The sequence below is a fragment of the Cavia porcellus genome, unplaced genomic scaffold (genome assembly GCF_034190915.1).
Source record: "Cavia porcellus strain 051 isolate PalLab524CR breed Dunkin Hartley unplaced genomic scaffold, mCavPor4.1 scaffold_18, whole genome shotgun sequence".
NCBI classification, from domain to species: domain Eukaryota; kingdom Metazoa; phylum Chordata; class Mammalia; order Rodentia; family Caviidae; genus Cavia; species Cavia porcellus.
Window position 1 is genome coordinate 9577913 of NW_026947501.1, and position 23807 is coordinate 9601719.

The 23807-nt window shown below is 38.8% G+C and overlaps 1 protein-coding gene across 9 annotated transcripts in view; it reads left to right on the top strand.

The window, feature by feature from the left end:
* Window positions 1-23807, top strand: part of Acyp2 (acylphosphatase 2) — a 198371-nt gene that overhangs the window by 43098 nt on the left and 131466 nt on the right. The window contains exon 4 of one of the 9 annotated variants that reach the window (XM_063229371.1): window positions 20881-21161. The exons of 6 other annotated variants lie outside the window; for them this stretch is intronic. In XM_063229371.1, the coding sequence (XP_063085441.1) occupies window positions 20881-21004 (124 nt within the window). In that variant the 3' untranslated portion in view covers window positions 21005-21161. 2 more of the 9 variants (XM_063229375.1, XM_063229377.1) reach the window with 2 other exon arrangements.

Here is a 23807-nt window from a genome sequence, read left to right on the forward strand (position 1 = left end):
CCTGCATCCAGCCTGGGTCTAGCTCTGCGCACCGATTATCACTCTGGGAAGCAGGGTCCTGTTTCCTTAATCATGTGTTTTCACCTTTCTTAGTTTATTCTCTTATTTTGCAGAAAGAGAAGGGAAAGGAATTCTTTCATGGAAAGGTACATTAGATACAAAAGGTACATTAGATACAAAAAGTTTGCATCATGGCATATCATTTTTCCTCATGTTTGACTACTTTTTTGAGTTATGAAATTCTGCGGCAAAGATAATCTCCTGCTCAGAATTCTGAAGGTATAGTTCCATAAGAGGCTTGATGTCATTTGAATGCAAAGAACTGGGAATTGCAACAAAAAGCTGTTATATGCTCAATTTATCCCTCTTTTTCTACATTTTGACAATCATCTGCCTTCATGTGTGTTTTAATTCTTTTGGAGGAAGAGAATGTTTTTTCTTACATATGCATATATATATATATTACATATATATATATATATATATATATATATATAAATACACATTTATTTGGCATATAATGCTTATATGTAGTTTTGGAGTAGTGAGTGACATTTCAGTATATGTATACAATGTATAATCAGCTCAGGGTAATTGGTAGATCCATGATATAAATATCTGTCATATCTCTGTGATGAGAACATCAAGAATCCTTTCTATTAGCTATTTTGAGATATACAATTAGTTGTTGCGACTGTGCTATAAACATTAGAAGTTACCCCTCCTGCTCAGCTGTGCACAGTAACCGTACCCTTTCCATCTCATCTTCACTCTTCCCAGATTCTGTAACTGTTCTATGCTCTACTTTTATAGGATCAACTTTTTAGCTTCTGTGTATAAATGAGATCATGTCGCTCTGTACTTGACTTAATTAATTTAACATAATTTTTCTAGCTTCATTTATATTTCTATAAGTGACAGGGTGTCACGTCTTAAATTGCTGGACAGCATGCCATGGTCTGTGATTTCTTTATCCATCCGCAGTCGATGGGCACTTGGTGGTTTTCACTTGTGGCTGTTGTGGAGAGTGCTGCGGTGAGCGAGGGAGTGCAGACGTCTCTTCAATTCACAGTTTCATTTTCTTTGGCTCTATCTAGTAATAAGATTTCTGGGTCATGTGATCGTTGTGATTGCAGCCTTTTGAGGAATCTCTGTGCTGGTTTCCATGATGTCTATCCTAGTTTACATTCCCACTAAAAGTGTATGCGAATTTCCTTCCTTGAGAAAGGGATTTTCTTTGACAGTTTCTTTTCCTCTCTCCTCTTGGTTCTCCTCTTTGGAATTTCTATGTGGACTTAATCTAATGTTAACTTTTATACCTACTTTTTAAACATTAGTTGTGGGAAATTGCCTCAATTTTGTTTTCCAGGCTTTCTGTTACTTTTGTTTGCTGTTGCTGCTATGCACTATTTCTATTCCGCAGGATTTCGTTCTTTTTTAAAATCTCTGAGAATGGTTTTGAATTTTCTTCGGCTTTTTGCATTGTCCATGTTTTCTAAGTTTCTTTTCTTTTCCCTCTCCTTTTTGGATGTTTCACTTTGCTTCATTATTTTGCACATTGTTAGTAACTTTGTCACAAATAAAAGTAGCCAGCTAGGAATAAGAAGGCCTTTAAGGAAAATTTCCAGCAAATAATTGTAGACTTGTGAACTTGAGGAATGGCGGGGAGCTGGCCTTTTCGTTAAGGAACCTATGAATGTCAAAACTGTAGATCTGTCCTCTGCAGGACCTGGTGCCTTCAAATCCTGAGTCTTCTGAGTGTTTTGTGACGTAAGCTGACTTGCTTCTCAAAGTTTTTGAACCATCCTTCTGGACCATCCTTTGTTTTGCTGTGTAGTAATTGCTACTTCCTCTGCTGTAGTTCTAAATATTTGTTGGATTCTCTTTTTAAGATTATAGTTTCCTATTAGCTAAGATTTTTTTCACCTGAAAGATAATAGAACACAGGACTTAAAACTGATAAAACAAGAAACAGTTCATTTTCCTCAGTTACAAAAAATCTGGAAGTTCATGGTTAACAACCTTTTCAGTAGCTCAGTGATGCTGGGCCCAACATTTCTGTGATTGTCTTGGCCTTTTCCTCATTGTCAAAAAGGGAAACGTGTCGCTGTACATCATATCCACAGTTATAGGCAAAAGGCAGGAAAGGCTAAAGATTGTGTTGCTTTCTATGGCCTACCCAAAGACACACTGATTTGCCTCTCAGCTCATAAAGTGTTATATGGTCACTGCTTGCCCTGCCACGAGAGAGACTGGAAAATTAGTTTGACATGTTGATAGCCTTCCTTGGCTAGGAAGAAGGAGAAAATAATGAATATCAGGTGGCCAATGAACAAAATCTGTTACATCTTCTTATTTTGAAGCTTTCATTTTCATGGGATTTTAAGTAAATAAAAGGATGTGTAATTGAAATATGAAAATTAAATGAGAAAATTTTGCTTTATACATGGTTAGAGGAGTTAGACTGGCTGGGTGGAAATGCCAGTAGGCCCCTCACTGTAGGGGTTGTTGTAGCAGAGAAATTATGCTTTAGAATGCTGTGGCTGGTGTTTGGAGTCAGATACATGAATGGGCTTATGCAGGGAGAGCTCGTAGAATGACAAGCAGGAACAAGATAGTGGAGAATATAAATTAAGTTTAACCAACTTAGTAAGTTTAAAGGTATTACAAGTAAATATAGTTAGGTTTTAAAGACTGAATTTTTTTCCAAATCCATTTTATTTCAAAGAGTAAAGGATGAATACATTTTTGTTGCAATACACTGTTTAAGGTACTACATTAAGAAATTGAACTACAGTAAAAGATGTTACAGAAATAGGTGATAAGTGCAGCCTAAATGTGGTCTGTTTTTAGTTACCTTATTTACTTAAGTGTTTAAAAGGCTGATACATGAAAAAGGACAGGGATTCTCTTTGGTTCCAGAAGGCAATAATTTTGGTTGCAGTAATAGATGTATTTACTCATTCAACTCATCCTGACAAAAAATTTCCTATAAAGGATCTAATGTTCTGATGGTGGAGTTTTATCGATAACTAGGAGTAATCGAGATCAGAGATTAGCCATTTACAGCCTGGTAACCAGATCTGGCATACTGCTTGTTTTATAAATAAAGTTTTACTGAAGAACTGCCATGTCCATTATTTGTATTTTTTGCTCTTTTTTTTTTTTTTTTTTTAACTTTTTATCGGTACTAGGAATCGAACTCACGACCGCCTGCTTGCAAGGCAGGTGCTTATGCCACTGAGCTAAATCCCCAGCCCCTCATTATTTGTATTTTATGGGATAGTTGCTCTCCTGATTCAAGGCCAGGGCTACATTGTTACAACAGAGCCTGGATGACTACAAAGCCTAAAATATTTATTTCTGACCCTTTGTAGAGAAGTTTGTTGATCCCTGTGTAGATATCTAAAAAGCCAAGGGTGTTACAAAAGATTTAACTCATTGGAAAGTATATGTATTAGTCACCTTTCTGTTGCTGTGACAGAATACCTAAGAAAAACAGCTTAAAGGTGGAAAAGTTTATTTTGGTTCATGGTTTCAGAAATTCAGTTCATTGTCACTGACTCCATCCCTTTGGGCCTGTAGTGAGGCAGGACATCATGATGGAGAGGGCATGGCAAGCAATCAGGAAACAGAGAGGGAAAGAGAAAAGAAGGGTCCAGAGACATGGCATACCTTGCAAAGGCACGCCCTCAATGACTTTACTCCTCCAACAGGACCATATGCCTAACAGATCACTCAGCTAGGAGCCGACCAGTGGATTAATCCATCCCCATCCTTGTGATCTACTCACCTTTCTAGGCCCCACCACTGAACACTGCTTCACTGAGGGTCAACTCTTCAACACATGAGATTTAGAGAAGCAGTTCAGATCTTAACCCCAGCAGTATATTAAGCTGGATGACCTCCAAGGTCTGTATGATTCTCTTCTATGGAGCTGACAATATACATGTACTTCAAGTATTCCTAGTGTGAGAGTTAGAGCAGGTCTGTTCCCAGTGGAGTGGTGTTTACCACTTCTGTAGACATGTGGCATTTGTATAAAATAGAAAATTTGAACAGCATTCTGCTTTAACTAATTACATTGTTTTGAATTTCTAGCTCTTACAGTAGTAGATTGGAATGAAGCAATAGATTTTGTGAACAATGAGGTGATGTCACATTCAATGTTATTTAATATTTTTAAAAATAACTTTCTAGCAGGCCATTAGTAGTATAAATTTCTATGTAATAAGAGTTGTTGCTAGACTTTCCTTTCTCATCTGACAATCTCAAAGCCATTTGCTAATTTATACTTTATTCATTATGGTCTTTTTTTAGGTACATAGTTGAAATTGTTAAAAAGGGTTCCAATGAATGGTCTCTATAGAATATGGAAGACCAGGACATTTTTAAGGGAACAAAAATTAGTTGAGGAGCTTTAATTTTGGGAAAAATGTTTATGTAATATATACATAATTTAATGGAAATTAAAAACATGAACTAGTAGAGTTGGAGTACCTCATACTATACTTTAAATACTAAATTGTTTATTTTTCTTAGAATATAACAAATCCATATTTGCATGACTTAAATGCATGAGTTTTTGCTTTATAGTTAACTTTTTACATATGCATACATTAAAATAATATTTAATAAAATGATCTTTATTTTCTTCTTTTTTTGTTTTATTATGTCTAGTATTTTTAATTTCTCAAGGAAAGATATGAACATATTTCTTCTTTACTAATAAATATACTTGATATTAAACATTAAAAAAAATGTATGACAAGTGCTAATCACTGTGTGTGTTGCTGGGAATTGAACTCAGGACCTGACTCATGTCTACTACTGAGCAACATCTCATCTCTAGCATTAATTACATTTTAAAAATTAATAGACTTTATTTCTTAAAGTGTTTTGAGGTTTACGAGGAAAAGTGAGTGGAAGGTTGTGTCTTTACCAGTTCAGATTGGGAAAGTTCACTGGAGATTCAAGCAGCATAACAAAGAGGCACAGAACCATGAGAGGGACTAGAAATTTTTATTCTCAGCTGCTGCTCAGCTGCATGCACTTGTGTGACTGTCCAGCTATATATAGGTGTCTACATAATAGCGGCTATGTGCCAGTAGTGGGCTTTGGTTTATGTTATTCACACCAGCAAGCATTAGCTTTGGTTATATCAGTTATTTACAGAAACATCAGGAGGCGCATTTAGGCTGGAATTCTGTTGACTCTGACCTCATGTCCTTCAAAATGCACCCCCTCCACAGCCTGAATCATAGTGCAGGCATCTTGAGTTTCATTTTTCCCTACAAATTTCTTATAGAGAATTTCCATATTTTTTTATACTCCTCAACTTCCCAGTTGCACTTTTCCTTAATAATTTGCCTTAGTGTGGTGCATTGGTTACAACTGAGAGCCAGTATTGATACACTGATGAAAACCATAGTTTTCATAGAGTTGACTTTAGTCTTGATACTGTACATTTCATTGTTTGGACAAATGTATAATGATATGTATCCACCATTACAGGGTCATACAGAATAGTTCCACTATCTGAAACAATTCCTTCTCACTCTGCAAAATCCTGGCAACCACAGATGTTTGTACGGTCTTCATTGCTCTGAGTTTTACAGAATGTCATATAGAGTAGTTGGAAATATAGTATACAGGCTTTTCAAGTTGCATTCTTTCGCTTAGAAATATGCCTTTAAGATTCCTTTGTTTTTTTTTTTTTTTTTGTATTGGGGATCGACTCATAACCTCACGCTTGCTAGGCAGGGCTTATGCCACTGAGCTAAATCCCCAGCTGGATTCCTTCATGTCTTTTTGTCACTTTTAGGTGATTTCTTTTATTGGTGAGTAATGTTCTATTGCATGGATATAGCACAGTTGGGGCGGGAGGGGTGGTAATGGTCTTCTGGTTTTTCAGCCCACACACTGGCTGGCTCAGGGGGAGACACGGTTTCTCTTCGGGGTGAGGCTCTTACCAGTCAGCATAGTGGAGCCTGCTTCATGGGAAGGCATGGTTTCTCTTCTCCTTCCTGTTTTCTTATTACTTAGTCCTGCACATTTTTCGGTGTATAAAAACATATATATGCAGATAATAAATGATCTTACTAAATATTCAATGCAATCAATAAATATGGGTGTATGCCCCTATTGTTGTAACTTTTTGTTTTATCTTTTTTAGACAAGATTTCACTATCTGGCTGGTCTTGAACTCACTTTGTAGCCCAGGCTGTCCTTGAACTCACAATAATTCTCCTGCTTCAGGCTATCAAGCCTGCCTAACACAAGGCGTATGCCACTATGCCTGGCTGCAAGTGAAAAAAATTATACAGTTCTGTATATTGTGAATATATTTTTGTGGCAGTAAATGTTCTTTTAAACCACCACAGAGTATAGGTATTCTGCTTTATGAATAAATTGTAGTTTATTTACCTGTTATTGAACATTCAGACTTTTCTCGTTTTTGCTATTATGACCCTTGCTAGCTAAGCTTACTTGTCATATACATATATCTTTTTCATTTATTAAAAAATTATTTACTTAGTATCTATTATATGTAGTAGGTCCTGTTCCAGGTAATGGGTTTTCAGCAGTGATCCTGAGTTAGATTTCTTGTGTCAGGAGATCCTCAGCATTAGGTATTTTCAGACAAGGGTAAGCCCTGTAAGAAAGCCAGAGTGATGTGTCTCCTTTTTCTGGGGAGATCTTTCCATGAAGGCGAGCTCTGAGCAGCCGGCTGCATGGTGGAGGAGAACGCTGGGGCCGAGCACGGCAGGGGGTTCCGGGCAGAGGGAGCAGAGGCTGGGCAGGCAGGCGGTGAGACTCTGTGTACCGCAGGCAGCGAGGGATCTAGAGAACCTGGGAGCAAATGAAAACACTAAAGTTCTTCTGCTTTTATGACTCCATGTGCTAGCAATTCTAACTGGAAAAATACTGTTTTCCTGCTGCCCCCTGCCACTGACATTTAGTGTGTGTTTTTCCCAGTATTTTTGAAGTATTGATTCCTAGATCAGAGGCCATGTGCAATTTAGGTTGACAATTAGGGTTCACTAAGTATTAGGAAACATTTTTAAGAAATAAACATTAAATAAACTAAGGATTCATGGCACAGAAAGTTTTGTTCTCTTGTAAGTAAAATATTGCATTGATTTAGGTAAGTGAATCAAACATTATATAAGATTAAATATAAATTTAACAAAATAATGCATATTCTACTGTCTTTTTATGAGGCAAGAATCAGATAACTAAACATTGGCTTTCATGTTCTCTTAGAGTTATGTTGAAATTCATAAAACCATTCCCAGCTTGATCTCAGATATGGTAGGTTTTGTGTTTTTGTTTTGTTTTTATGATACACAGGATTGAACCTAGGGCCTTCAAACTGAGCTACATCCCCAACCTTTTTTATTTTGGGGTGAAGTCTCATAAAGTTGCCCTGGCCTTGAATTTACTAAGCCCTCTATCTGCTGGGATTACAGGTATGTGCCACCTCTCCTGGCAGCAGGTGGCTTCTGCTTGATTGCTAAGGTTAAGATCCCTGGGCGGGGGGGGGGGGGGGGAGAAAATCAGGAAATTATAGAGCTGAAAGCCTCCTCATAAATCACCTACCTAACACAATAAAGTTCTTTCCAAACAGGCATCTCATTCAACCATGTGAAGATTGCACACCAGGGAGGTGGCAGACTTGGATATAGATATGGGCCTCAAAAGTCACAAACAGTCCCTTTGCTGGACTGTGATTTTATTTTAAAGAAAAACGAACTTGGGGCTGGGACAGTTAGGCTTCACCAGCCCCAGTAAAATTGTATGTAGAGTGTTGGGGTTGAATCCAGGACCTTGCACATACTATGCAAGCACTCCAGCGCCGAGTACATTCCTGACCCCTGGATTGTATCATTTAGGGTGCTTTCCAGTAAGTGTCCACAGGCAGGACAGGCCACCCTTCCCTCCCAGCCTCCTCTGCCTTTCTTCTTTCCACTTGATTTTCACCCTACAACACCATGTTTACCCTTAACAACTTCCACACTCTGGAATGGATGCCACCTTCTCATATCCAGCCTTGTTGTATGTTCTCCTCAGCCTTCTGTAGCCTCTCACTGCAAGCTCTACTTCTATTGCAAGCTCTTCAACTGGTGTGGAAGAGTTACTGTCTAATTCTCTATCTCCTACCTCCCCACCAAGAGAGTTTCAGCTCTAAATAACAGAAAACATGGTAAACAGCTAGCTTCAACAAATAGAGGAGTTTATTCTGCTTAAACACAAAGGATATTGGTGATCTGTGACCAATATCTTTTGGTCACAGCTGATTGTGTCTGTGGGGATCCCTTGTCCTTTCCTTGATGGCTCTAGATGACTGCCCTAGGGTGAAGCATCACACTCTCACTTAAAGCTGGAGGAAAGGACAGCTCTGCATTTGCACCTTTTTACTTGGGAGACAGACTTTCTCTGAACTAGGCAGTATACATCCAGATAGGGCACACTTCCATGTATGTGCCATTTGCCTTTCCTAGCTATGAGTAGCTTCTTTAGCCACTGATAAGGAGGGTAGTGAGAGAGGGGAGAGGCACAAAGATGGTGCTGGGCTCACCGTTCAGCAATACCCACCACAACTCTCGAGACTGAAAGCTCCACAGAGGCAGGGCTTTCCCTTTTCTTTCTTGAGTTCCCAGTAGTTAGCACACATAATGGTGACAAATACATCAGAAAGAAAAGTTTGAATAAGGACAGTCCAGGAGAAATGAACAGCAGATATGAAGACAGTGAGGTGGAAGAGCCCCGACTGTGCGCGTGGGAATGTTTGACTGGCACGTTGGCAGGTGGCAGGGACTACTGAAACTTGAGGCTAGAAAGGCAGAGTGGGGCGGACTTGGGAGACCTTTGCACCCTTGTTGGTTTGTCTTCTGTGATTAGTAGGGAGTCATTAAAAAGTTGCAGCTCAGGCAGTGGGACGTGTGGCTTAGGATAATAACTGTTGGTAGTATGGGCTAGGCACTGAGGGAGAGAATTAGGAGTCAGAGAAGGAATTGAGGGACTAATTAATCACCAGACTGTGCTTTGACAAAGGAGAATAAGAATAAGTTGGGGAATTTGGCAAATTAACTTTATAGTTATCAAGAACAATAGTTTTCTAACTGTGACCCTGTATCAGTAGCATCAACATTACCTAAAAATTTGTTAGGAATACAAATTCTTGGACTCTGTTTGAACTTACTGACTCAGATTGCTGGGTAGGGACTGGCAAGCTGTGTTTTCATAACCCCTTCAGATGTCTCTGAACTCCGTGGAAACTTGACAAACACTGGACTACATCCATAGATGCTTAACTGTGAAAGAAAGCTTGAGATAGTCCAGTCTGGTGTACCCAGTCTGCACACGAAAATTACCTGAGAACTAAGCTTCCCCACCCCATCCAACAGAACAGTTAATTCAGAGTCTCTGGGGTTGGGATCCAGACATAACCTATTGCTGTACTTGAGAGGTTCCAGTGGACAGTCAGCTCTGAGAGCTGCTTGTCTTGTATAGTCCTGTTATGAAAAACTAAGGAGTCGAAGAGGAATTGTGAAGGTCCATGGCAAAGTCAGGTAAAAGCTGTGTACTGAGTCAGTTATAATCTATCTGCTTCACGATACTTTAATTGCTATCCGAATTTTTTAATACTTTGCCTGAAGATAATCATTCACAGTGACAAATTGAACTGCCAAGCTTTGAGAAGAAAAATAGATTCTAGGTAGCGTTATAAAAATTTACTTCTCTTTTAAATTAACAATATTTCACACTTTAGAAAGTTTTCTCTTTCTTAAAGATGTAAAATATATATTTGGAACATAAAAGAGAAGAATATTGATATGAGTATGTAAATGCTTTATTTGTGTAAGTATTAATTTTTCTTCAAACTCTAGGTGGAGCTCTTTGGTTTTCAAATATATTGTTTTATTTATGATTTTGAGATTTTAAAAAAAAGTTATTTTGGGATTGAAAAAAACACTTAAAATTTATGAGTAGTCATTTATGAGTATTTATGAGTAGCATTACTCAACTCTGCTTCCCACTTGTTTTCAGAGCCACACAAGTGAAAGCTTAGTGTTTCTGGTTGATGAACTAAATCTAGACCTAAAGAAGTCTTTTCAAATCCATCTTAAATTTATATTGTTATCTCCTAGTACTTCATGAGCAAGGCATGTTTCCCCTGTTGATTGTTTCTGATAGGCGTCAGTGTTTAGACAGAATTTCTGTAAAATGGTTCTCTCCTTCTGAACGATGCCGCAGAGAAAGTCTCTGCGGATGACATAGCTGTTGCTATAGTGATTCCGCCAGCTATTTTTACTCATTGTGTACAAAGCAGTGTTCACAGCTACCGTCTTGTATTATAAATGAAACATTTTTTAGCCACTTCCTTTGCGTTTCTCTTTTGATTAGCTCTGTATTCTCTCATTTATTGGGAGTACAGTTGTAATGAAATTTCTAAAATACAAGGTGTGTTATTCTTGGCTCATAGGCCAGCAGTATCACTTGTAAGTTTTATAAGAAATCAGTATTCTCAGGTCACAGTGTAGACCTGCTGCACTGGAAACCCTGGGACGGGGCTCCAGCAATCCGTGCTACACCACTGGGATAGGCAATGTGAAGTGGTAGAAATTCTGTATTCATGGAACCTTCATGGATTTTCATTCAATGAACTGAGGTGCAGATTAATATTTTGCATTTCTAGTAAGCTGTCAAGAAGTGTAGATTTTTCTTGTCCGTGGACCATGTTTTGAGGAGAGAGGCTATTGCCCAGCTGAATAGCACATGGTAAACACTATGCCCATGTAAATATGATTTTTGAGTATATACTTTTGGTTTAGTATATCTGAAGTCAATGAGTCCTTCCATTTCAATCAGTGGGAAGAAGCCATTTCTGGAATATAATGCTCTCTTGTCTAGTTCAAAGTGACTCACTCTTATTAAATGCTTCAAGAGGGTATTGTTTGCCACGATCTATGTCTCAGACCTTCCTACTGTTATAATTAGCAGTGGATAAAGTCCTTGGCCTTGAGGAAATTACAGTCTATTGAGGAAATAAAAACTATGCATGTGAAAGTTCACTACTGATACCGAGAGTATTTTATCAAACAGTAAGGAAGCATGGTAGAATTTCAAAAGACTGATGGGCAAGGACGTTGACAGTGTGGAATTTGACGTGGGCGTTAGGAGGTGAGTAGAATTTGGATATTCAGAGAAGAGAGAAGGAGCTTGGGTGCTCCATAAAAAAGAGACATTGTGGACCAAGGCGCAGGACGCAGGAGTGAACCGCACAGGAGCGCATACAGGAGCTGAGCGAGTTCACGCGTCACAGGGTTAGACTTCTGGTCTAGTGGAGGCTGAAATAAGCTGGGACTGAGTTAGTGAGGCTGTGACTAGACTTAGAATCTGTGACTTAGTTCCTTGTGTACCAAGGCTATGAAGAAGAATACTTTGAATTTGAGGAAGGCTGATCCAGTTACAGAGATTTGGGAAGAGTCATTAATGAGATACACAGGTTGTGTTGAGATGATAGACTAGAAGCAGAAGTACAGTTGCTAGGCCCTGCACGGGATATGTAGGGATGAGTGAAGATGGCGGAGAATATAAGTAGGAAAATTGGCAAAGAGCAGCAAAAACAGGTTACAGAGAAGTTAATCCTTATAAATGAAAACCAGAAGTGTTTTGGGCCATATGCCAACCTTTTGGGATGTATTTGATAGTGAACAGTCTTACATTCAAACTAACCATTTTGGATACACAAAATTTTAAGTGGTATTGCTTTTCTTTCTAGCTTTTATTTTTTTATTAAAAATTTTTTGAGGCCTTATTATATAGTTTGGGATGGTCTTAAACTCATTATATAACCCAGGCCAACCTTGAATTTTGAGCAATCCTTCTGCCTCAGCTTTCCAAGTGCAGGTATTATAGGTATGCACCACCATGCTCTGCTGGTATTGTCTTTCTAATGGTCTGAATTTTATACTTCATACACATATTCCTTTATTGTATATCCCTTTATGATCTCCATCTAATTTTCTGCAATTTTGAATATATTTTGAATACTTACAGTTACAAATTCTAGACACCCTCCTACCTCCCCCCCAGAAACATACAGTCATTTACACAAGAGTCAACTACATGTGGAGGCAATGCCCGGCGCACTGTGTTCCATACATGGTAAAATGGTCGCCTTGGACTGGGGAGGAGTCATGGTTTCAAGAGAGCACTCTGACCCAACCTTTCCATGAGTCTCCCATTCCCTGCCCTCACAAAAAGTCAGTGCATCCTGGGCCTTAAGTAAGGAATTCAAGCAGTCGTGTATAAACTCTTACTGTCCACTTTGCAGCACCTCTGTAAAAGCCTTTGGTTTCTGGTATGATTAGATCTAGAAGTGTTCAGAGACAGGGCTTTTGGAAGGTGATTCGATGATGGGGGCACTGTACTCATCAGTGGGGTGATCAAAAGTTGAATGTGCTGTTAGCAGGCGGGACCTGGTTGGATGAAGTGAGTCAGGGTGGAGGGGGATTGATCTGGAAGGATGGATCTTCCTCCCCAGCTCCTCCCTTTTTCCCCAATCTTCCCTGGGTGCCATCACACAATTATCTGTCCTCCAACAGGACTCTTCTACGATGCCTTTTCTGTCTTGGACCTGACTGAAGACTGAAAGCTTTAAAAGTTGTGAGCCAAATAAGCCTCTCCTCAAGTTATGGATGGTGGGCATTGTGTCTTAGTGACAAGAAAGTAACTAAGACAGTTTCCATTTGTAAATACTGGATCAGAGCCACTCAGCCTGGCTTGTTGCAGAAAATACAGCAAAATGCACTTATGTGACTCTGTTCTGAGTGCAAAACTTTACATTCCAGTTTAAACAGTCATCCAGCAATATTAGAGGTTGATCCATTTGTCCACTCATGCCACATTGTTATTGTCTTTGTCTGAGCCTTGTTTTGTTTTCTATCCTATCAGCCAGCCAAGGAGACCACAGTGTATATATTTCACTTGAGCATGGTGGTACTAGAGAGTATCCAGAAGGTTACATAAAGTCTCTGATACAGAATGAGTTGATCCATTTATTTATTACCTATACCCTTTTGAGCAATCTAGCTGTTCATTCCCCAAATATAAAATATCTACTATAAGTCAGACAGAGTACTGGGAAATTTGGCTACAAAGGTAACTAATATGGTTTTTACCTTCAAGGGCTTAGGGAGAGGTGGATGGGAAAACACAGAATATGTGTGCACGATGAAGCAAGATATGATCTAGAAAACTCCAGAAGGATCTTGAGAGCTACATGAAGGATTTTATTCTTGGAGACTGAAACCCTCTTGACTTCCTTTTCAATGCCAAGGTCACATCTATTCTGTTACTATATGTTGTAGTCAGGGTTTGCAAGGGAAACACTTTAATACAAGACACATAACTTATAGAATTATTTTATAATAGTCACCCAAAGAGTCAAATACTTACCCAAAGAGTCCAGGAAATCTGTCCACACCCTTAAATCCCCAAAGAATCCAACTGAGGGCCTGGATCCCATGGCAATGTCCTGCGTGAGTCCAGCTGAGCCCATGACAGTGCCTTTCATGAGTCCAGCTAGAGGTCTAGAGTCCACGACAATAGCTCATGCAAGTTGGTTTCACAGATCTGTGCTGGAAAGGCTCAAAAGTCAACAGTGGAAGCCAGAAAGTCTGTGCCAGTGAGATGGAGGATCTGTGCCAGTAGGATGAGGGTTCTGCACTGGAGCCAGGAAGCAACACTCAAAGACCGGGGCTCGCATTCTCAAAGATCTATGTGTGGCTTTCTTCATGCCTGCTCCATTCAGACCCAAATGTGGACACTTTTGGTCTCAGAGCTACTCACAGAGCTCTGAAAATAGTGAAAAGTTCATGAGCTCATTTTGAAGTCAGGTGTTCTTTGCTCGTTTTTGATTCCCTTCTCTCCTGCTCTGTTCTGCTTGTTTCTCCAGATCCTCTTCCCCAAGAGTTTTAATTCCTGATGACCAACTTCACATTTGTTTTATTAAGTCAATTCAGTTGTCAGGTAACTGTTATGTCACAGATTTATGGATTATTATCGACACCTGTCTTGGGGTCAAGAATCACATTGTGGTATTGGTTGTTAACTATGTTAGTGGTTTGTTTAAGGGCAGCCCTGGCACTCTCCTCATTTGTGAGGGTCAGTTTTCACCAGTAGAACCATTACAGACAAAATTAACGGGAGGAACTTAACATTTTTTTTCATATAAAGCTTTTTATCAACCCTTAAATTAGTGATTCTAAAAATTTTGAACTGGAAAATGTAATAATAGGCTAAGTACATCTAAGCTTCTTTGAAAGTTGTACTTATCAATTCTATTTTTGGTTTCTTAGGAAACAACTTAACAGTTTTTAGTTGAGTTAACAGTTTTTTAGTCCTTGATACATTTCTAATTATATTTCTTGCTCTTCTTTTGAAAGGCTTGCTTTTCTTCAAAAAGATAAAGACTTTTTTTTTGTCTGTAATAATTGGAATATTGGTTTTATAAAACTTTCGTTCCCTCCAACCATGATCACTGAAAGTATCAACCGTATCTAAGTGCTTTGCAGATGGATTACGTGAAAGTTGAATGTTTTAGGCAAAGCTTTTAAAATTGAAATCATTTTTTGTAATCATGGGCTTTATTTGTGAACACATTTGTGACAACTGAAGTCATGTCCTGGGTTGAATTTTCTTCAGATCATTTTCCACACTGACATTTCACAATGTTATGTGTTACCCATGACAGTAAAGGGATGCGGAAACAACCTGAGCCTCTACTTCTGGAAGTGGTGTACAGTTAGAAAGAGGATCGGAGGGGGGAATACTGAACGTTGGTGATCTGTGCGCACCTATGTGCACGGTTTGTAACTCACAGACCTCCCATATTGCAGAGTTTACATGTGATCTTAACTGATTTTCCCTTAATTGCACCTTTTCTCAGATTGTTTTGAAGGTGAAAAGTGGAGGAAGAGAAAAATTTTGCAAATTATTAGCTACCTTTTCTAGGCATATGAACTAAGGGAAATGGTTCAGTTTCTTAACTTGTGGTCTATCTTTTACATTGACCAAGTGGTTGTTAATGACTCTTCAGCTGTTGTCACTGTGTTTGAGAAGAGTCCCTGTCGTTCTTGGAGCTCTGGAGACACGTGGGAAGTGTACCTACCGTTCTACCGCCTTACTGTGCCGGCTGTCACCCTGTACCTGCACTGTAAGCCTGGAGAGTCCCCAAGGGGTTTCACCTGGAACATTCTGCTGTCTGCTTCCTGCCACTCAGCTCTTAGCTCAGCTATCATTTCCTTACCGAAGAGCTTGCTGGTGTCTCTCCCTGTCACCTCGTTCCTATTTTTACCATAACACTTACAGCCATTGGTTACATTTGTACTTGCTTATTATCTCTTTTCCTTCAGAATACTCTGTAGGAATTCTACCTTGTTTAATGATAGCTCCCCATCATTCAGAAGGGATTAGTAAAATTTTTTTTTTCTCTAAAAGGTTGGATAACAACTAGTTTAGGCTTCATGAATCAGTGTCTATTGCAAGCACTCAACTCTGCTCTTGTAACCAGTACAGTCATAGTTGCTATGTAAATAGTTAACAAAGCTATGTTCCTTTATTTGTGGACAGTGAATTCTGATTTCACAAATCATAAATATTCTTCTGATTTTCCATCTACTTAAGTATGTAAAAACTAATAGTGCATATTTATTCTAAAAATGAATGAAGCAGAATTAGGAAATTTCTTTTCCTTTTTCTTTCATTCATTTTTGTTTTTGGTTGCGGTGGGATATGTGGACAGAGCCCAGGGCCTTGTGCATGCTAGACAAGTGCTTTACCATTGAGTTGCACCATCAGCCCCCAAAGGGGGTAAAGTTTTCACACAACAGAATTTTAATATATTTATTACTAAAGTTGAAAGACAAACTATTCCTCTAAATTAATTCTGAATAAATAGAACATTATAGAAGAAAGAGAATAATGACCTTTTAAAAAATTTTATTTAAGGAGAAAAAGAAAAAAAAAACAAAAAGGGTACAAGTTATACAGAATTTCAGAAAGAATAAACAGTAGGGAATCACTAGTTAATAGATTACATATTGTTATCTTAGAAATAGTTGTTCAAGTTACAAAATTAAAGCATATAAAGTGGTGTTTCAAACAGTGAGTCTGCAAACAGTTTTGTTCAATGATCCAACAAAACTCAGTAATATGGTTATCTATTTTATACACTTAAACATATATGCAGTTATATCCTTCAGAGGTTTCTTTTCCTCTCTTTTGTACAGTGACAATTACACATTTTGGGTTTTATTACTCCCACAGTTCTTATTACTTTTTTTTTGAAGAGAGTAAAACCAAATGTGACATAACAGAACAGAGTCAGTCAAATCAAAAGGATGGACATAATAGATAATATAAAGACAAAATACAAGGTGATCAACAATGGTTATCATACTGCCTCTTGCTATCTTAAAAAGAATTGCCTATATCATCAGTTATAATAAAATTGAACAAGACAGTAAAGAATAAAACCAAAACATTGGAGACATTACAGGACTTTAAAAGGAGATAATAGTCAACCAGAATGGGCATCACAATGAATCTTGTGGTCTTTACAGTTGTTGCCTATACTTTCGAAGTTAGTACTATCAAGCAAAGCAGAATAGGGGAAAATCAGTCAAAACAAGATGGTGAGGGCAATACAGGGTTTCAAATCAAGTTAATAGGAAATCAAAGTGGGTTAATATAATGTATCCTGCTTTTTTTATTTTTCCTTAATTAAAAAAATAAACAAGTAAATAATAAAATGGAGATTGAGATAAAAGAGGGCATAACAACAAAACAGCGCAGGGCAAAACATAACCATTTAAGAAAAATAGTGTTTCACCACAAGATATCCTGACATAAAAGTAGTTTCTATAGTGTCTCTTTCCTTGAAATCTTTGAGTATAACTTTGTATACTGTAGCATCAAACATATCAAGACAATGTAAAACCATTCAAGAGAATGATAGTATTACAGAGTATTTAGAATCAACTATCAGAAAATGAACAATGGTTTCTGTGTAATCTCCTTGTCTATAAAAGTTTTTGTTTATATTATCACATATAATAAAATCCAATAAGATACAACCTATTAAGACCGATGGAGACAGAAGAACAAAAGCTTGATGGGACTTCAAAACAAGATGATGTTATTTTTTTTTTGTTTTTTTCGTTTTTTTCATTTTTTATCGGTACCAGGGATCAAACTCACGACTGCCTGCTTGCAAGGCAGGCGCTTATGCCACTGAGCTAAATCCCCAGCCCCAACAAGATGATGTTAAATCAGCTCTAGCAATTATGATGTCTTGTGTTCTCCAAAATAGCTGTTCCTACCATCCAATCTTCTCTGCCTCACTTCTGTTGAGATCTTTTTCTGTCATTAGTTGTCAGTTTGTCTTCTTCATTTAGCTTTCTGCTCCATTCATTGTGGCCTCTCTGCTACTGTTTCTGGGATCTTAGTATTTTCCTTGTTTAGAATATCCTGCAGTATTCTCTGTAGAGTTGAATTGGTGGTTGCAAATTCCCCTAGTTCCTCTTTATCCTGGAAGCACCTTGTTTTTCCATCAATTTCTAGGGACAGTTGTGCAGGATATATCAATCTTGGCTGGAGATTATTATCTTTCAAAGCTTGAATTATTTCCCCTCACGCTCTTCGTGATTTGATGGTTTGTGCCGAGAAGTCTGCTGTAATTCTGATGGGTGTTCCCTTGTAAGTGATCTGTTTCTTGTCTCTGATGGCTTTTAATATTCTGTTCTTATATTGGATTTCTGGAATTTTGATTATTATATGCCTGGGTGTAGCTCTGTTTGGGTTGTAGGTGGCTGGCGTCCTGTATGCCTCATACATCTGAGTATCTTTACCTTTTGCTAAATTAGGGAAATTCTCTTGGATTATTTCTGTGAATAGCTTTTGTAGTCCATTTGCTTGTGTCCCTACTTCTTTTATGTTCTTAATTCTTAAGTTATAGATCCTCTTATCATCTTCTAGCCTTTGTATTATTGCTGTTTGTTTACTTGTTATTTTTAAGAAGTTTTTCATTTCATGCTCCCATATTACAAATCTGCCCTCCAATTCAGATAATCTATCCTTAGTTTCTTTCAAGCTGTTATGCCAGTTTTTGATAGAGTTTTTAGTTTCCTGGTAATCTCTTTGAACCTGCTTCATGTATTCTATGTTTTCTCTATTTTCTCCATCAAACAATGCTCCCCTTTTTTCCTGTTCTTCCATTCCACCATCTATTTTTTCTTGGGCGGTGCTTAGCATTTCTCTAAGTATTCTACTTATATCTTGCTTTATTTCATTAAATACTTCTCTTTTGAACTCATCTATGTGGCTCCGGAGATACTGCTTTTTTCTATTGGTGCCGTGTCTGATAATGCATGTTTTCTTTCCTCATTCTCCTTTGCATTTAACTTTCCTGGATCAATGTTCTCAGGATTGGGGACTGAGGATCCTTTCTTGTTGCTCCCTCTTCCCATACTTTTTGTTCCTTCCATACAAGCGAGTATAGGAGGCCCATTTTTTTTTCTCCCTGTCGGTTACAGTTTGTTTGAATAGCTGGCTATGTGTTCCCACCCACTGCAGTGTACTAGGGAGACACAGACCTGGGCAGCCTCTGCTAGGCCCGCCACTCCAGGTCAACCTACTGAAGGCTTCACTGCTAGGGTGCACCTCCAGGCACTGGGACCTTGTTTGGGCTTAGCCTATTGGATCTTAGTCAGAGGCATCACCCAGGCCAGGCACTCCCCACCAGTCCCACTTGAGAGGGGAATATGAGACTAAAGTCACTGCAGCATCCTGTTCCGGCTAGTCTGCCCGGTCCCAGTATGTCCTTTGCTGGAGCCTCCTACTCTATGGAAGGGTCCCCGTTCTGCTCACTCACCGCAGGTCAAGGTAGGGCTCCCTGCCAGTCCTGCTCTCAATTCCGTTCACAGGTTCCCACTCTCAGAGTTTTCACTTGTCTCTCTCCTTGCTGTGCCGATTCAGACCCAGCCGTGGCAGCAGGAAATTCAAATCACGGCTTCCAGTGGCACGGGCTCCAGCTTCCGCGCTGAGACCTTATCTGTTCCTGTTATAGCACCGGGATTGTGTTTCCAGTTGGTTTCTCTTAGCTTAGTTTGTTCCTGGGTCGGCAGGGTACATCTCCCCCTGCTTAGGACTCCTCGCACCACACCATTCCTGGACTCTAAGCAGGGTATCTCAGAGAGCCTCCGTAGCTGCTGCTATCTCTCTGCCATGTTCTCCCAGAAGTCGAGCATCATGACTTTTATATCTTCTGATTTGGCTTGCCTCTCGGGGTTTGTGTTACAATCTTAGACATGCAAAACTTTTAACTTCCTATGGTGATCAGTAATATGCATCAATGAGGTTTGAGATTATGCTTAGTGGCTCTCCCACAGAGTGCTATCAGATAATAATAAAAGCAGCATTCAGGCAAAACTCAAGCACTCATGCAGCCATTTACTAATCAAATATTTGGTCAGCAAGTGGCCCAAAGCAGTTCTTTCAAACTTTATGTAAACCCAGTGATGCCCTACTGCTCTGTTCTTTTAAGAGCTTTGATTTATTGTTTGTAATACTCATGACTGGGTAATTTACGAAGTGAAGAAATGACTTTCTCACATATCTGGAAACTGAGGAGTCTAAAATGAAGTAACAGATCCATCTGTCGAGTGAGGCCTTATTTTAAGATGTGCTTTTTTGCTCTGTCTTCTGGAGGAGAGAAGAACTGCCCTCACATGGCCAGAAGAGGAAGGCAGGAGCACTGAATGCTGCATGAAGTTTCTTCTGCAAGGACCTTAACTCCACTCATGTGCCATAAGCCACTGCCTAATTACCTCTTAATGTCATCAGATTAACCATTCAATTTCCACTCCCGAATTTCAGAGGAGATGCATTCGAGTCATAGCATGCATCCTATATGCAAAACATTTTTTAATGGAAAACTTATTGAAAATAGATCTAATATTCTTTCCTTTTAGAATTCCTCTGAATTCTAAGTAATGGCTGGTTATGAGATCAATTAGGGACCCAAATCTTTAATGTCATATCTGATGCTATGTGTTGTAAGCATCTCTGGATTCTTGTATTGTACCATGTTTATGCAAGGACTGGAGCATGTTTCTAAATCATTTGAGCCAATACATATGTTTTGAATAGCTGTAATTTCCTCTTTTAAAATTTAAAAAAAAATTTTTGAGACAGGGTCATATGATGTAGTTCATGTGGGCTTTCAGCTCACATACAGACCAGACTGGCCTTGAACTCTCTTCAGTCCTTGTAAGTGCTGGAATTACAGGTATAAAACACTATGTCCATCTTGAATACCTTTAATTTCACTGTCAGGGATGAATTTTGAGTATTTACATGCCAATTAAAAAGTCACTAAATTACCAATAAAAGTCTAGTTTTGACTAAGTATGCTAATCAGAAAAGTATGATTTACTGGTTTTGATGGCAGAAGGATTTATAGAAACTGTTGCTGGAATGCAGCTGTTGAACTGGAACACTGACTGACTCCTCTGGATGATGTTGCTTGATAGAAAGTCACCTGACTGTTCCCAGAATTAAAGATTAATTGATACTCAGCGTCATACTGATTAAACTGAAGTATTTGTAAACATTGTGATAATCACCTGTGCCCTGACCTTACTACTTGCATCATTCTCAGGATTATGGAGAGTAGCAAACAATTGTAGTATCTCCTTTATTTTACTGTAAATTTACTGTTTTTCTAACTAGACAATATTTTGCAGATTGTGGTAGAGACTGTCAGTTGTAATCCGATGTCTAATTGTCACCTTCTTTCTTTACTAATAGAAGCCCTGAATTTAAATTGTACAGGAGGCTCCTGCTATGGTCTGAATGTTTGTGTTGCTCATGCGTTGAAGCCACATCCCAGATGATGCTGGTATTAAGAGGAAGGGCCTTTGGGAAGCGATGAGTACAGAACCAATGTGGGCTCAGTTCCCCTTTGAAATGACCTGAAGGAGGAGCACCTCTCATGTAGGGGAGCACAGAAGGCTCCACTGTTGAGAAATAGGCCCTTAGCAGATACTAACTCTGCTGTTGCCTTGAGTATTTTATTTCAGCAAACCAAACTGGCTGTGACATCCACCTACAATAAGCGGTATTAACTTCTTGATGGTTTATGTGATGACAAAGTCTCGCCAGTGAACAATGGATGAAACTAATCTGTGTGGTGTTTGTGCTGTGCGCTGAAAAGCCAAGGGAACTCCCTCCACTGCTGCTTGTCTCCTTCCTGCAGGAATGTGGATATGAAGACAGGAACGAAGTAGCCACCTTGAACCATGAGGCGAAAGCCGTGCATGAAAGGGGCTGAGTAACCAGAGGGTCTGAGTGCCCCTTAGTGAGCCGTCGTGCCGGCTGAGGACTGCTGGGCTGAACTGGACGGCAGAAGGATAGAGAAGTACCTTCTGATTGGTTTAAACACTAGGTCTCTCTATTTCAGTATTGGAACTGCTCTGATCTTAGCTAATGCACACTTGTTTTAGAACATTTGGAACACCAAAAAGTATAAACAAACAGACAAAAAAGAAAAAGGCAGAGGGAGGCACCCACAGTTCAATCACCCAGTCAGCCTTGTTGGCTCCCTCTTAGCGGATGCTGTGGTGGGCCTGCCAGACTCTCCTTTAGCTGCCAAGCAAAGAAGATAATTATGAATTGTGACAAGTCTTAGAAGGAAGTAACAGGATGATGAAGGAGACTGTGGCAGGAACTTTAAGTTGGAGGGCAGACATTGATGTGGACCTCACATGTCAGAGAAGGTGGACTGCTTGAGCACATGAGATAACTTAGATTTGAAGTCCAGCTTCCTGAGTGCATACAACCTCCTGACTATGGTGAAAGGCTGAAAATTATACAGTAGAAACAATAAGAATAATTAACAATAATTGCTGTGACTTATAACAGTTACAGAACTCTGTAGAGAAAAGTCTAGCATTGTAAGTTTTCCTTCTCACTATAGCCCAAATAAATATTAATTTCTCTTAAAATTAAATATAATATCTGAATTTAGTAAGACCCATTTTCCAGTAGCCTAATTTCAGGAATTGTTCTGTACATCTTTGAATCAATTTAATTCATTAAATATTTTTTGACTATTTACGATGCGCTGGTCTCTGGTGATAAAATGGTAAATAGAATGGATACTGTCTCTGCCGTATCAGAGTTCACTCATCGGTCTTATTTGATTGCAACTCAGCAAAGTAGTTTTTAACCTCTGGTTCTCTTGACAGTGACATTTCACTCCATTGGTGTTCACATTTTATGTTAAACATCTTTAACTTGTGATATACAATGTACAAAAAACTATATAAAATAGGCCGCAAATTTTAAAATCAGATGAACTTTCACTTACAAAACCTTAAATGTTTACTTGTGTGCTTACTGTAAACTTCTGTTTTTTCCATCTAAATATAACAAAGCAAGCTGAAAGCAATAAAAGATAAAACTTCCGACCACCTTAGATGTTTGTATAGCCGCAGATAGTCTCTGGTTTGGAGGAGCAAAGCAGGCATTCAATCATGCAGTCATACAGCTGGCAGTGGTTCTGAATTTTGAACAGTTTGTTTAATCAAGTGGAAGACTTTTTTTTCGTTTTATTATTTGTCAGTGGTGGCATTACCCATATTGGTGCAGACCTGCTTTTGAAAAACTTGCTAAGGAGACCCAGCCAGACCTTACATAGAAATGGTAAAGAATATTAATATTAAATGGCAACATGGTATTTAACAACATTTAATGAACTGCTGAAAGCAAGTCCAACTCAAGCTAGGAATGAGATGGATGTCTGCCGTTATCACCATTTAACAGTGTTTGGAGAGTTCAAGACAATAGAATAAACAGGCACTACATAGTTAATATTATAAAGCAGGAGGTAGTGATATCATTGTTTTCATTTTATTGCATTGGCTGCCTAGAAACCCCACAAAACAACAGAAAAACTATTAGAATTAATGAGCTCAATAAATATAAAATGAATTTGCATGCTTAAGTAGATGCCTTAGGCGCCAATGCAATGAGTTTTATTTTAAGTGCTACCCTGTCAACTCTTGGATACAGAAGGGAACATGAAAGCTGCTTGTCTGGGTATAGCCTCAGAATCCCGGGTACTGTGGTTTGTCTGATGAGCGTGTGATACAGGCGATAAGAAATGCTGGGAGAATTGAGCCTGCCTCCTGCCACAGTTGCTAGGCTGGGATATCACTGGGCTGTCAGCAGCTTTCCTCCCCTGATGGCGTTATTCTCTAGATCGAGCCATCAGTGAAGCCACATTCAACCAAGGCCCAAGTACCTATGTAATGACTGCACAGTCTAGAGCATAAATGAAGGTCCACAAACCTTGTATTTAAATGGCAACAAAACTAAAAATGCAAGTTAAAATAGTAAAGCTACAGTTTCTATCTGATTTCAAGCTAGCAAAATGTAGCCAGTTATTAGATTTGCCAGGTGTGGTGGCGCAGGCTGTAATCCCACCACTTGGGAGATTTAGGCAGAAAGATTGCCACAAGTTCGAGGCCAGCTTGGAATACATAGTGAATTCAAGGCCAGCTGAACTACGCAATAAGACCTTGTCTCAAAAAACAAAACAAAGCAAAAAGTTACCTGATTTCATATGCACATCTGGATGTTCTGTCAGCATTTTTGTGTAGTAGGATAAAATAATGCATGAGTCATAATCTATAAAATTTCTTTTTGTTTTGTTATGACAAAAAGGCTAATTT